General features: G+C 39.2%; 1 protein-coding gene across 2 annotated transcripts in view; it reads right to left on the bottom strand.

Moving 5' to 3' along the window:
* The window catches only part of WDR11 (WD repeat domain 11), a 677,364-nt gene that overhangs the window by 638,267 nt on the left and 22,651 nt on the right, over positions 1–16,446 (bottom strand). For both annotated transcript variants that reach the window (XM_078643933.1, XM_078643932.1), the window contains exon 4: positions 2,269–2,442. In XM_078643933.1, coding sequence (XP_078500059.1) covers positions 2,269–2,442 — 174 coding nt within the window. The remainder of the gene's footprint in view (positions 1–2,268; positions 2,443–16,446) is intronic.

The following is a 16,446-nucleotide window of genomic DNA, read 5'->3' as shown; positions in this document are numbered from 1 at the left end:
CAACACGGTTTAAACTTAAGAACAAAACGTGCTCTGGGTATTTGTAAAATTTACAGAAAAAAACTAAATGTAATGTGCTTTGTGCAGAGACTGCATCGGATGGACGGACTCCATTCCCTATATACCATCTCCCTGGATGACGGTGTCATTATAAAATGAATTTACCAAGAAACGGGCTATAATAGAACAGTGATGACTACTTAAAATATTGGTGCAAATGGATTACTGAGTAGGCTGCTACTGTGGTCTTTGACATTTTTCCTTGCCTTGCAAGCGAGTCCTCTCATTTTAATCTTTAACTCTAGTTTTGTTGATTTTATGGAGGTAGCAAGAATGCTATCTTCAGAGTTACCCAAACCTAATCCTAGAATATGGTGGCTAGTTCTAATAAACTCTAGCAAGGCAATTTTGTAGCAGAAATCAACAGAAAGACAATCGAAAATGAAGGCCCTATTTAAAGTTTTCAAACAGATAGAATGCTAAAGCAACATGGATCTTGATCTGATTATATCCTCAAAATAAGAAATACCCAGTTCATTGTGACATATGAAAGCCGGTGTGACTTGCAAAACAGTTAATATCCTTCTAAGATTTAGTGCCATCAAAGATAATTGTCCTGCTTCTTAATTCTCTTAGATTATGCAAGGGAGAAAGTAGGGTATATATAGATATATATATATATATATATATCATAGGAAAATGGGAATTCATAATTTATGACTTTATTAGGGCAAGATTAGGAGGAGACCGATAGCCCAGACGAAATGCTAAAAAGTATATGTGTTGACAGTTTGCAGCATAGGTATTTTCTATGTTGGCACAGTGTTGTATTGCCTTGGTAGTAGGTTAGAATTAGGAAGCCCTGTTTCCGGGGCGGCTATGTGCTTTATAAGTCTTTATAATATAACAGTAAAAAGCTTCAGGCAAGTCAACTCTATTTGGAAATATATACTACCATAATTGAGAACTGTAAATGAAGTATCATTAAATTAGGTAATAGGAACATCAGTTATTCGCTGAGTTTACAGACAGCAAAGCTGTGTTATTAGGGGCTGTATGAAAAATAAGTTAAACTTATTATAATGAAAAAACGCACCAATAATGAATGCAAAATTAAGAATTCATGACAATATTGGCCCGACTATAACGAGGAACCTGCTATAAAGAATTTCATAATGACAAAAATGACCTCTTAGTTTATCTGTTACTTCAAAAACTTGATTTCATTAAAATTTACAAAATAGAAATAAATATATATTCACTGTTATTTTAGACTTCATTATCTAAAGTAATTCTCTTAATTATAGTTTTGTGATTTAATGCAATGTGATTTTCTTCCTTCTCTCAATCAAGTCTTGGGAACTTAAAAAAAGTAAGTTATGGTACAAGAGATTTTACAATATGTACAGCTCAATATTTTAATTGCTTGCCGCATTCTCAATAAATTAGGTCAATATTTTTAAGCACGCTAGAATAGTGCGCATCCTTGTTAAGGTAGTAAAACAGACATGGGATAATAGCCCCCAAGATAAGTAGCTATGTTGATGTCACAAAATAGTTGAACCTGGTATCAATGTTAAAGGCTTGATAATAGAAGTAAGAAATACAGTGTCACAAGTAAGCAAAGGACCACAATTTGGACTGTGAAGGAGGTTTATCTTTTTTTCTAAAAGTAGAAAAATAGAATCTTTATCAAAATTATCGCTTTTCTTAAACCAATTCAAAAAAAGCTTCAACAGAATTATGTAAAATTAATTATGCTGAATTTTAACTTCGAATATACAGTTATGTGATTTAATATTTTGAAATCAAGAAACTAAATGTGGCTTACTATATAGCATTGCCCAGAAATATTTCATGTGCAAGTGTCCTTACTTTGAAGATTTTAGACTTATATAAATATTTTAGTACAAAATCCTTTAATTTATTGAAATCCCCTTTTTGTTCACTGAGCTCAAGCATAATCTAAATTGTTAAATACAACTGAATGTGCACATTTTTATATCTCAAAAATATTTGTTTGAATTTGTAGGCACCCCGAATAGTTGTATACCACTACCATCTGCATTGATGAGTGCAGGACTTGCATACTTTTAGAGGTCATTTAATATACCAAGTGCAGTCACTCTTCAATCCTTGCTTCCCCTGGTCCTCAATGATGCAGATATAATTCTTTGGTTGTTCCGTGTCTGTGGCACGCATTTCAGTTAGTCAGATACATTCATTCTAAATCTAAATCATGAAAGACAGAAGAAGGCAGGGACTCACGGGTGAGATTGGAGGAGTCAAATGGATCAAAGGAGAAGGAAAGGATGTTCTCCGCATAACTTTTCTTCCACAGTTTCGTGCCTGTGTCTGCATTCCAAAGCACAATGTAGTTTGGAGGGTGGACGGCAAGCAAGAGATCTCGGGAAGCATCCTGATTCCACAGCCAGTGCAAATCTATGAGATGAGAGTAGATAAAAGGCTCATGCCACAATTGTACAAAATACTGCATAAGAAAAATATTGAAGATTTCTTCAATTTTGCATCAAGTCATCGATACCATTTTATGCAAGACAAGCTAAACAATGGTGAAGCCTCAATGCTGTTATTAATGTTAAAAGATTAGTCACATATCTATGCATGGGTTAAGTCAGCAATAACAATTCTGCACCTATGGTCAAAATGCTTTTTTCAATGTAAATACATGTAATGATTCCCTTACATATCTTTGCTCAATTTGACATATCCTCACAATATTTGGCAGGGACTTCGCCTCTCTCTTTAATGTTCGCCTGTTACATTTTTTCCAGACTTGTCAATGGGACAGTGATTGGGGTGATCCTAAAGTAGAAAATCCATTTTTAAGTTTCACAAGAGGTTTTGTTCCCTAATACAGTAAAACCAGCTGAACAGATTTACAACTAATGGGGAATGAACGAAAATTTTTACCCAGAAAAGATGCCTTTCACGTTTGGTGTAAAACAGGTTTTTTATTTTTGGTTTTTTTTAAATATCCGAAATCCAAAAAGGTGTTGGATGGGCTTCGAAGTGATAATGTTAGGTTTGCAAACCGTTCATGGACATAAAACAGCAGCAAGTTTTTGGAACCAAATTTGTTGTTCACCACTGAACACTGTGCTCCGTTCGCCACTTTGTGCTAAGTCAAGAGGCATTGTTTTGGAAATAGTTTTCCAATGGTAGGAGCAGGCAGAGTGATCATCAAAACGATGGAAATTATACTCCTCTCCAATACAAAAGTGGTGACATCAGGCAAAACGTTGCAATATGGACATACATGGAGTGAGATGGTGTTAATCCAGGAGCGAAGAATGCACACTCCGCTGCTTTGCTTCAATTCAAACTAGGTTTCGAATTTGGTGTCACTATTTCCAAAGATATGCATAAACACTTTCTCTTTTATCCTCCTTAATTGTATTTAGGTCTGGCGTTAGCCAAGTCCTTTACATTGTATTAAGAGTTTGTGTATAGCATACCGACATTTAGGGGCTTTCAGCAGGCTCTCTTCTTTCACTGGTATGTTATTGTGCCATTTACATTTTTTCTGCCTACTCCAGCATACAGCATAGTGCAATGAGTTAGCCCACTTTTTTTTTTTTTACTTTTATATAGCGCAAACTAGACCTGAGACATCAGGTATCAGAGCGCTTTACAGGAGTATCAGCTTCATTACAGATGGACACATGCATTTTTGTTAGGCATGGGGAGATTAAGCGATTTGCCCAAAATCACAGGTTATTGTGCGTCATTGTCGAAACTCGAACCCGGTACCCCAGCTTCGAAGTCAACTGCTCTAGCCATAAGGCTACATCCTCTCCCTTCTGTTCCTATGTTGACACCTTGGAACTTTACACTAGAGGAGTCAATAAACTGCACCCTCTCTTACATATTATATATTCAAGAAACAAATACGCTGCCACTAATGTGACACACCCAGACAAAGACACTGTCTTCTTTGAGGGCACACTTGGTGTGCTGCTCCCGATCACAGAACAGGTCTCGGCCTCTGAGCACATGCTAGAATAGTGTGACACCAGGGTAATAAATGTCAGGATACCAGTTTCACATGCAGGTGGTCAATCATGGCAGGAGAACATGTCGGTATACCATGCAGAGGACATCACCGTTCCAAAAGGATGTCACCAAAATAAGGCACTGCAACTGAAGATATATATGCCCTTATTTAAATCTACAGGTGCTAGGAATGGGGGCTGACTGAAAGAAAACGTGTCTCGTTTGGGGGTGCGCGAAATCTGTGCAATTAGCTTTGGTGTAATAAAGCAAAATTTCAGGAACAGTGTTTGAAATTATTTGTAATAATGTGAAAAGCAAATCCATCATTTAGTGCTCAGTTTTAGGGTGAAATACATTCTCATGACAACTCTTCGAACATTTCTCACTAAAAAACGAAACAAAAAAATCCCCACAAAAAACGCAATGGCCAGGAACAACAGCCGCCTGCTTTCTGACATTGCCACTGCTCTACCGTGCTATAATTTTGCAGTGTTTGATGGAGTAATTATGCAAAGTGACATAACTGTGGGAATTTAGATTAAATAGCATAACGTGAAATGCACAAAATCACACCAGCGTAATTAAAATGTTATCAGGGCTTCACATTATTGTACGTAAAAATGAACCCTCTAAAAAGAAATTATTAAATATATGTTTTAGCTTTGAACTCTGAACTGACAATGAGTTGTGTACACATCCTGTTCTCCTCTCATACACACTATCCATCTTCTCCTACAGCTGAAACTTGGGTTGATCAGACCATTAAAGCACTGAAGCGCAGAGAGATAAAACAATGTGGCCAGGACTAAGCATTAGTGTTTGGGGAGTTTGAGATCTAAGTCAGTTTGTCCCTACGATCAGCAGCTTCTATCAACCTAAGCTCTTCCAGAAACATATACTGTGTATTTGCTTTTGTAATTAATACCATGAACAAAGTTTTACAGGTGCACATCAGAAGACATCTGCTAAAGCATTTGAAAAATCTCCTTTATATGCTTTGTATACTCCATATATTCCCTCATGTTGCTATGATCATGAAGGTACGGATTCCTTCAGGTTCAACCTAAAGCTCTCGTTATAATACCTACATATGCGTTCAGATATTACTTAATTTTCCAATCCTTGAGCTAGTTAGCTATCCTTGCTGAAGCAGTGGTCTAGCAGTAGACAGATTGTTCATCCGATTCTAGTATTTATCAAAAATAGATAATAGAGCACTAACTCAAATGCAAATAAATTCCTTCTTTATAGGCCTGGGCGTGAAATTCTGCTCTGCTTTCGTAGTTTGCAGAGCTTTTCCGACTCTACGCTCCAAGTGGAGTTCCGAAAAAGTCAGCGGAGCGGAGTTTTGTTCCTCGCTCATGCTCGCCAATGTTTAACTGGTGAGGGTGAGCAAGGAAAATCTTACTCCAAACCACCTCCTGGCAAGATTTCTCAACGCGGGCAGTCGCGGATGGTCGCTACAGCTTGCACTGAGAAACCTTCCGTTCGCGTTGAGGAAGCTGGTTCTCAAGTAGAATATTTACTCTAGCGGCAGAAAGAAGCAGCACTCTCTTGTGCTGCAGATGGTGCCTTCCGCACTGATGTTACAGCACGGGACAGACACCCAGCACTAAAAATCAGCGCGAACGGCACAACGTAAGGTACTCAGCCGCTTGCGAAACTCTGCATAGCGCAGCTTAGTTTTTTGGTCACATCTCGGAGTACTGCGTAGATAATTGGCAATGTTGAAATGCTGAAAAAGACTACAGCTTGTCATTTTTGTGGGGGAATAGGGCATTAGAAGAGCGAATGTAGACAGAATCCAGAAAGAATGAAAAATAATACACAACAAAATCAGCAGGTGCAGAAAATTAATGCAATGTCAAAAACGCAGAACATGCTAAGTCAGAAAACGTTTCAAATGCCAGTAGCTACAGCTCCAGCGATGCAGTCCACGTTGGGGATCAACAATAAACATATTGTTAATCAGGTTTCAGCAGATGAACCAGTCAAAATAGAACAAATGCAGAATGAACATCAGTTTGTTTTTTTGTGGAGTTTTATATAGCGCGAGCTAGACCCGAAGGTATCAGAGCGCTTTACATAAGCACCAGTTACGTTACAGACGGACACATTTCTTTTTTGTTTTTTTTTAAAAAGAGTTTTATATAGCCCAAACTAGATCCGAAGATATCAGGTATCAGAGTGCTTTACATTAGCCCCAGTTTTGTTACACAAGGACACATTCATTTTGCTAGGCACATGGAGATTAAGTGATTTGCCCAGAATCACAGAATTCAGGATAATATACAACATAATCAGCAGGTGCAGAAAAATAATGCAACAATAAAAATGCAGAACATGCTAAGCCAGAGAACTTTTCAAATGCCAGTAGCTCCAGCTCCAGTGATGCAGTCTACGTTGTAGGGATCAACAATAAACATATTGCTAATCAGGTTTCAGCAGATGAACCAGTCAAAAGAGAACAAACGCAGAATAAACATAATTTTTTTTTGGGGGGGGGGGGGGGAGTTTTATATAGCGCGAACTAGACCCCAAGGTATCGGAGCACTTTACATAAGCACCAGTTACGTTACAGAAGGACACATTTTAATTTTTTTATAGAGTTTTGTATAGCACGAACTAGACACAAAGATATCAGGTATCAGAGCGTTTTACATTAGCAACAGTTTTGTTACACAAGGACTCATCCATTTTGCTAGGCACGGGGAGATTAAGTGATTTCCCAGAATCACAGAATGTTGAGCGAACCTGCCGAGACTCGAACCACGGTTTCCCGGTTTCGAGGTACACCACCCTGGCCATTAGGACACATTGATTTGAGGCCAGTGTACTTGCTTGGAAGAGATCTTCTTCGCAACATGAATTGAGTTCATTACTGCACACCGGATGGTGTTGCAATAGAAACACAAGATGAAGAGATAATCCAGAGTTCAGATGTGGCCAGATTTGACAAAAGAAGACCTCCATCCAGATTTAAGACTCACTGTCCGAGAGGAGCGATGGGAATTTTCAGGTAAAGAAGTTGGATTGGTAAAAACAGCAGAACCAGTTAAAATAAAGGTGAAACCAGATGCAATATCCCCCAACACTAGACATTACAGGTTAACCAAAGAGGCTGAAGAGGGAAAGAAACCAGTGAATGAGAAAATGATTGAACAAAGAATCCTTCAAGAGATTCTTGGCAGTCCATGCAATTTTCCTATAATAGGAATTAGGAAACAGAGTGGGAAATGAAGAACTGTTCAAGAACTCTGAAAGATTAATACAATTACGGTTCCTTGTTGTCCTCTGGTAACAAAGCTGTAATACTGTTCCAAATCCAGGCAGAGGTAGAATGGTACACAGCGATTGACTTGTGCCAACCATTCTTTTTAATAACATTGAATGAGGATTCACAATCCCCTTTTAAATTTCAATTTTTTAATAAAGTTCTTGTGCAGTGTAGAATCCTACAGGGGTATATAGAGAGTCCTTCAATTTTCTTTCAAATTCTTAAAAAGGATTTTGAAAGGGTATGATTACCATATAATTTAGTTCTAGTCCAGTACATTGATGATGATCTCTTGTTAGCAACCAATACGAAAGAAGATTGTCAAATTTACTTTATTGCACTGTTAAATCATTTGACGGAAATGGGCATAAAGTCCCCCAACAAAAATGCTGTACTGTAAGAAGAAAGTACTCTAACCCTGACACCATATTGACAAGGGTGTACGAAACGTCACAAAAGAAAGCATTTCTTCAATACTGAAACTGAATCTCCTACACTCAAAATGAGGTTCGGATGTTTCTGGGAACTGATGGTCACTGTACATGGATTTAACATTTTTCACAGATTGCAAACCCTTTAGTAGGACTGACATGTAATGATGTTCAAGGTCCTGTACCATTTGATGGCAAGTGCTTTGAATCATTTAAGAACCTGAAGAGAGTTTGAGTCATTTGCCTGCACTCAGGATGCTGGACCACAATATGATTTTGTATTTGCTCTGGCATGAAAAAGATGGGCGTGCACTCTCAACACTTGGGCTCAGAAACACGGAGGGCTCATGCTCCCAATTGCTTATCTTTCAGGAGTGTTGGATCCAGTTCCTGTAAGACTTCCAGGAAGTCGAAAGTCGGTTGCAGCAGTTTGTCTGGAAATAGAACAAAGTGAATGAAGGAATTGTGATAGCCATATTTTGTGTATGTTCCATACTCTGTTGAAATTCTTTTAACAAGATTATCAATGTTGAAAAGTTATGAACAAGTGATACTTGGAGAACAAAATATTTCAGTTCGAAGGTGGAATATCCTGAACCCAGCTACACTGCCTCCAATTTCAGAAAAATGTGAAGGCAAAAGAAATATTGTTGATGATAAATTGGAGCTTGACTCCATTGAGGCAACTGAATTATTAAAAACGTCAAGCTCAGATATTAAGGAAATGCCACTCAAGGACTTTTGATGGTTCCTGTCCGAGAGATCCATATGGACGATTAAAAGCTGCTTATGCAGTGTATTCTGTTGCAGAAACATTGGAGGCATCCTCCTTACCAAATGTGACATCAGCACAACCAGTGGAATGAATCCTTAATGAATGCTTGCTACTTGTCAAAGAATTTAAATGCGACAATCTATACAAATAGCCAGTTTTGCATGATTACGACCAACTCTGGTTAAAAAGAGGGTTCATGATATCTTCAGGTTCTTCAATTAAAAATAGTATTCACATATTGGATTTGTTGGACAGAATTCAGAAACCAAAAGAAGTGGCAGTTGTACAGTGTTAAGTCCAATAGGCTAGCAAGGATTTGGTCACATTAAGAAATAAGTATGTTGACCAAATGGCAAGATATTGAGCCTTGCAGAAAGGGACAGTGATTCACCAAAAATTAAGATGAGATTTTCGCAAATGATAATGAGAGTGTTCAAACAATGTAAACTGTTTCTTTGTGGACTCATTACAGACTTCTTTGAGCAAGGTGAGAGATCTACAGGAAGATGCTGTTGCTGATGAAAAGTTAAAATGGATGAAATTGGATGACAAAGAATTATCAGCATTTTCACGTAAATAAAGATCAAAAGGATATTCTATCTGACTCGATGTTACAGCCCATGTGTAAATACTTGCATAATCAAGTTCATGTAGGGACAAATAACCTGATTAGGCTATTGAAAAAGAATTGGGGAAATACAGGATTTCAACATGTTGCAAAGAACGTATGGGGCCACTATCTAGTTTGCCAAATAAGCAATCAAGCTAAAAAGAATGTTACTGTCATGAATCCCATTGGCAAATCAGAGGGCCCATATATGAGATTGCAAGCACACTTTATTTAGATGTCACTTTGCAATGACCCTAAATATATCTTGGTAATGGTCTGCTTGTTCCCTTAATGGGTGGAGGCCTTTCCCACTAAGAGAGCAGATAGCCTTTCAGGAGCCACATTTTTGTAGAGGGAATGGATACCATAAATTGGCCTCCTGACTTTTGTTGAAACTGATCGTGGCACTCACTTAAAAAAATGAGGTGCTACAGATAATATGTACGGAGTGGACATATGGTACTCAAGAACAAACTGGTAAAAAAACACTGTGCCTCAACAGGTCGGAAATGGCCTGATGCATTTTTCTTTGAGTTGATGAATATGGAAAGTCTAAACAGGAAGACAGCCAATAAACAACAAGGGGCCCCCTGAAACAAAACTAATATCGGGCAAACTAGCAGGGAAATAAGGAATTATAGAGAAAAGTGAAAAGAGTGCCCTTTACTCATCTTAGTGGCCCACTAAGGGTCCTAAATTACAAATTGCAGTGAAAAACTCACCAAGACCAGAAGCAAATCAAATGTCCAAAAACGATTCATTATAAAACAAAGTTCATTTTTTATTTAATTTCTTTTATATATAAATATATGTTCTTTTGTGACAAAAAAGAATAATAATATAGATATTAAAACGTACACATGGCAGTCCAAAAGCGGTTATAATATTCACTTTGAACACCCATTCATCCCAGTACACATTCAAAAATACTCACATATCTCCATACATTCCACAGTTATTCAATGCATCCAAAGGCACCGAGTGTTTGTCCTGAAATTTATTCATCGAGTCTCCCATGTGTCTGGGGGTGACTCCCTCAGGACTCAATTCATCACCCTGGATCTGGCAACTGTTTTATGATATGTTGTTGATAAATGATGAGTATATGAGTGTGTTTGAATCTTTTGGACGCATTGAATAACTGTGGAATGTATGGAGATATTTGAGTATTCTTGAATGTGTACTGGGATGAATGGGTGTTCAAAGTGAATATTATAACAGCTTTTGGACTGCCATGTTTTATAATGAATCGTTTTTGGACAGTTTGATTTGCTTCTGGTCTTGGTGAGTTTTGCACTACAATTTGTAATTTAGGACCCTTAGTGGGCCACTAAGATGAGTAAAGGGCACTCTTTTCGCTTTTCTCTATAAACAGGAAGATAGGTTTATCTTTGAATTAAATCATCATGGGCAGTGCAATGAGACTTGCACATGTACCTTGAGCTGCATTTGTTTCAATAACTGATGATGCAGTTCAAGATTATTGAAAAAGGTCTGGCTATTTGTGGTAAAATCTGTCTTTCGCCTGGTAGATGCAGACACAGAAGACTACAGAGATAAGACATGCAACAACCTGAATGCAAGGGACTTGATTTTCATTCACAAACAAGTCTCCAAGAGGTGTTTAGATTAAAGGTGGCGTGAAGATTAACAAGTTATCATGACTACTAATATTGCAGTCAAATGTGTGGGGGGGGGGCTCAATGGACCCACTCTGCTCACACATAGAGAGTTAGAGCAGTTGAAGCAGTGGAAAAGGCAGAAGTTGATGGTCAAGGTCCACAGACTGCTGAAGAAAGGGCCAGTCTGAGTGATAAGTTTGCAGTGTGTATCCGGAGCGTGGAAATGTTTCTTCTGTAACTGGTGACAATCAAGTTAAAAGATAAATCTAAAGCAACCGTTTAAAGTGAGTTAGAATTCAAATGAAGAGCTTGAAACTACGGAAGTCCAGTTACAAAGTGATCAGAGTGAAGGGCTGTTGCCGCGTAAAAGAACAAAGCATGGGTAGCAGCAAGAAGAAGTAGACTGATCAAAATCATAGGCTTGACAAGTTGAAACTGAAAATCACAGTTGAAAATACCTCCTTGGGACGAAGAAAATGTGCTACAGTGAAAGCAGACGAAAGAAAGCCTTGAACAGAATACGAGATCAAGTGAGAGCGAAAGTACTGAAAGAAACTGAGAACTGAAGACTGCCCCACGCTTTTTAACATTTATGTAACACCTTTGGCCAGGCTGGTCAGATCCTTTGGTCTGGATGTCGTATCTTATGCGGACGACACCCAGATCATGGTCTCCATCTGGCAAACCACAGACATCACTGCCCGCAATTTTAGAGCCTGCATGGAAGCAGTTGCGAACTGGATGGCGAGAAACTACCTCAAGCTAAATGGGGAGAAAACGGAGGTGCTCATTTTTGGAGGCAAGCAGGAGACCTGGTCCGTTGACTGGTGGCCTTCCGTTCTAGGTGCCTGCCCCACGCTCTCTCAGTCGGCCCGGAATCTGGGTGTAATTTTTGACTCCTCGCTTCGCTTTGACTTACAGGTTAGCAGGACTGCCTCAACCTGCTGTGGGGTCTTGCGAATTTTAAAGAAAATCGCCCACTATCTTTCGATCGAAGCCGGTAAACAGGTTACGGTGGCCCTCATAACCTCAAGACTAGATTACTGTAATGTACTCTATCTAGGAATTAACAAGCAACTTGCCTAGCGTCTCCAGATTATACAAAACGCAGCCGCAAGGTTCGTTGTTGACGCTCCTAGGGGGCCTTCAGGCTCCTCCATCAGGAAAAACTTGCACTGGCTCCCCATGCAAGCAAGGATTGAATTCAAGGCCTTGTGCCTTACTCACCGCGCCCTGCATGGACTTGGGGCAGAAGGTATCTGTTCTCTGGTGTCCCGTCATATCCCCGGCAGGACCCTTCGTTCAGCGAATAAAAATCTTCTTACCATTCCCAGAAGTTCCAAGGCAAGGTGGGGCAGGAGGGCCTTCTCCTCCCTCGTTGGTAGGATTTGGAATTCCCTTCCTGTAGAGCTTAAGGCTCAATCATCCTATCTCCTTTTCCGGAAGGCCCTGAAGACCTGGCTCTTCAGTGAATTCTATTGCTAGTCGGCACGCCTCCTCCCTTCCACACTGAATTTTTCCATCCTCAGCGCCTTGACGCATACGGGCTAAGTTGCGCTATATAAGGCTCCAATCATCATCATCATCATCATCATCATCAAGATGTAGGGGCTGAAGAAATTCCCTGGAAGATAACTTGCAGGTAAAAACACTGAGCTAGAGACAAGAAGGCAGTCCGCCTCGGATACTAATGAGAGTGAAACATTGATTTGTGAAAGATCAGCCTGAAGCAGAGGTAATTAGATGCATGCTTTGCCAGTTTGTGTGTGTCTCTAGCTAAAATCTCAGATAATGACACAAATGAAAAAGATTACTTATCTTTCAAAAGGTGCAATAACTACGAGACAGATCCAGAACTAGAGACTGATTCAGAAGAACCACTACCTTGAAGGTGAAAAAGAGACTTTGAAATACGTAATTTAGATGAAATTCAAAACATTGCTGATAATTTTGCTCAAAGACTGGAAAAAAAGAAAACGCATACAGACTTCTAAATTTTTTGTGAACTTGACTTTAATTTTGAATTTTTTTCTTTTCCTTTAACAAGAACTGAGAAGTGAATATTATATTATGTTTTCATCAGTTTATAATCACGTTCTGTAAAATGTTAGGCATGGCGTTATTAACTTTAATATAACTAGTGATCCTGCAAATGGAATTAACCATAAGGATTTATGACATAAGTTACCAATACATGAAAAGCCTTCAGTTAGTGGTTTTAGAGACTATGTATAGACAAGTAGAATCAAGGAGAATATTGAGATCATGAAGGTTTAAAATTGGTTAGTGTGTACTTATCTTCCTAAATTGGCTGGAGAAAGGGTAACCTAAGAGCAACTGGAGCTTTCTTACTCACTTTCCTGCAGTGTGTTTGTAGCTATTTTCAATTAAGAGGAATTTCTTTCTCAGATCTGACTGATTTTAATGGGACACTCGAGAATCAGTTAAAATGATAAAGAGAAAAAATATGGTAAATATTTTAAATAGATTATACAAATAAAATCTGAAACTAATATGGATGCTGTTCACTCACGTTCACTAAGTAAGAACATGATTTTATTATCGAATATAATAAGACAGGTATAAAAGTGGTAAGAACTTTCGAATAACATGAGACTGTTTGGAAGAGATTAAAGAAGCAGAATGTAGGTTTTTGGGTTAGCATCCAAAATTGAGATGCCCCTTCCTGCACAAAAACAATCCTGCCTGCAACACAGTCCCCCTTACACCAAGGTGCATGTGTGCCTGCATTGGTGCTAGGCTGCCAAAACGGTACCAGCACAAGGGGAAAGGACAGGAATGTGCCAAATTGGCTAAATAAAGCGCATTCCTGGCCTTTCACTGTGACGCAGGGCAGCAAGCAGACATGCTGCACTGCCCTGCGCCAGTAAAGTCATAAATATGGCAATACATGCATAGTCACACTGGTTCGAAAAGTGTATGACAATGACAATATAACAATACTGAGCAGTATTGGCAAGCATTTGTCTATCACTTATATTTCACAGACTTGAAAAAGCCACAGGCCTGAGTGCCACACATGGGGTGAAACATGTGTTGCCCTAAACAGAAAGAAAAAGAAAGTCTCCTTAAATCCACTGTGAGATGAATAGATGCTGTACTCAATAAAATCATCTTTCCCAACAATAAAGATTTAGGACAAACCACGACAAAACAAGCACTGGCAAAGCTAAAAGGCTGGCGGCCACCACCAGACCTTCTGGCTTTGCCAAAGCATGTTGTTTCTTATTGTAATTAGAATTTTTCTAGTTTTTACCATCTTTTCCTATTCACCAATCAATGTTCTAATCCTAATCTGAGCTTTCTCAAGGCCAATAGAAACAATTCGATAAATTGACAAGTAATAAATGTCTTTGATTTCTGATCCTTATTAATCCTAATGCTGGTAAATTAACCTACAGCCATCACCTCATTTTTAGGTCTTCCCTACGCAGCGCATGCGCTGCATAGGAGGAGACCTCTAGGAATCGATTCGCTTTTTCAGCCAAAAACGTGCACGCTTTGCATTGTTTTCAATGGCAACACATGCACATTTGGTGATTCCCTTGCGGGAGCGAGCTTTGGTGACATCGGTTTGTAATTATCTTGCAAACAGATGGTGCCCCTGCTCCCTCCTGCAAGGCAAATGCTGTGTGTGCTCTCGGCCGCACTCCCCCCACCTCTCACCCCTCGGCGTCTACAGGCGCACAGGGCCATATTTTTTTTTAATTATCTCGCACCGTACCCGCTTTCACTTTCAAAGAAGCAGGCACGCTGTCCCAGACTCACCGGATACCTCGTCTCCCTGCCCCCCACACTAAACAGGAACAGCAGGGCCAGTACCACCCAGTCACAAACGCCGTCTTGGAGAAAGAACAGAGGTTGCCAACAGCAAGGTAACTGGCACGCATCACATGCCCTTGTTTAATTTCCTGAGCCTTGTCTCTTGAATGACTTGTTAGTGATAGGCCGTACAGCCACTGTTGTCATCTCTGGCAGTAATTCCCTGAAGGACATGCTGTGAAAGGACACCAAGCGGAATTGTTTCTGGGTCACAGCTTCATAATCTTGTTCTTGCAAGCAGCAGGGCTTCCTCTTTACGTCACAATTGGTTTAGTGAACTCTCTCACCTTACTGGCATTGGTGCCTGGGCCCGTCAGCTGTTTGCCCCCATGCAGTGTTGAGGATGAGTTAAAGATGACTGTTCTTTTGTGACAATAACGCCTCGCCCGGTCTACTGACTTCATGGAGGACAGGAAAATTAGAAAAAAATCTTACAAAAGTAGCAGCAAAACCAGCCTACCATTACAGAGTTGTAATAACAGACCAGACGGTTGAGAAGTACTTTTCTCTCAAAAGGCCTTTTAGAAATATCCAGCACACTCGAGTTCGGTGGGTATTCGAATTTTGCAATCCAGTCATGCTAAATCACCCCTCCTCTGAATTAAGAAATTCAGCTAGTAGCTCCACATTATTGTACCAAAAGATCCGAAGCTTTGAATGACACTGTACTACCCCTCTGTTTCTATTGTCCCAATTGGCTCCTTAATGTTGAAAGTTCACTACAGCCCTTCTGCTCACTCTTGGACTGCCCAGTATTTCATAGTTTAATATCTAGCCTAGAGACTGCTGTGGCGGTCAATCTAGCCTTATGTTATAAAAAAAAATGCATTAATAAAAACAAACACACATACATACATAGAGGCCATTTGGGCCAGCCCTCTTCACCCATTGGTCTGTTCAACTGTCATTCTTATGTTGCTTCCACCCACTGCAGCATACCTCATGTTGCCGTGGGTTAGCCCACTTCAGCCCTTAACTTTCTTGCACTCTGAGTGATTTTTTAAAAATCTGAACACATGGGTACATCTGCATGAAAAGAAGTGGCAGGGCTTGATGGTCAGTACTTTACTTAGCATTTTTTTCAATTCTTTATCTTTCTCTCTTTTTTGTCATTCTTGTATGTTTAAGTTATGCTTTCAGGAAAAAGCAATTCATATCTAATAGTATATATTTTTTGCACCAATATGTATCTTATTTTCCTGTGGCGTGCATTAAAACTGAAAAGTTGTATGTACCTTTCTAAGTACTCTCCGCTGAACACCTGTATTGTCCCAATAAAATTATATGTGATGGTTGATTATTTTTTTCTTCAATTAAAAGTTTTTTATGACATGCAAGTGACCTGCACATGTAATAGCAGCACAGCATGCTTTTACTTTTTCTTCCTTTTTGCAGCGAATACTTGATTTGAAACATAAAAAATTGTTACCCATTTCCCCAGCTTGCAAGACAAGTACTTTTGACTTTGACAATGCTTGCTATGTTATTGGCTTTTTGTAGAAACGAATAATTTGCGTAGTAGTGCTGTATGGACATTAAACAAGAAGTCCTATTAGGAGGGTTTAAACGATGCATGGAAATATGAAATGCCACTAAACAGGCAGTAGTTACTTTAGAATAATATTAATAATAAAAAAATGTGGGGCCAAAAGTTTTTCTTATGTGCCTGTTGAGAAATCTGCCAAAGGTTAGGATTGCTTAATTAAAACAAAGGATACTTAGTCTTGATTCAATCTCATGCCATTTTCTTTCATCGTCCTGTCTTGATTCAATCTCATGCCATTTTCTTCCATCGTCCTAAATGTTGAGTCTCTTTATATCACCATTGCACATTCTTTTTCTTCCCTCTTTTCTCCATAGCATTGGTTCTC

This window comes from Lissotriton helveticus, chromosome 5_1 (genome assembly GCF_964261635.1).
Source record: "Lissotriton helveticus chromosome 5_1, aLisHel1.1, whole genome shotgun sequence".
NCBI classification, from domain to species: domain Eukaryota; kingdom Metazoa; phylum Chordata; class Amphibia; order Caudata; family Salamandridae; genus Lissotriton; species Lissotriton helveticus.
Note: the sequence above shows the minus strand (reverse complement) of the source record. Positions and strands in the feature narration are given on the sequence as shown.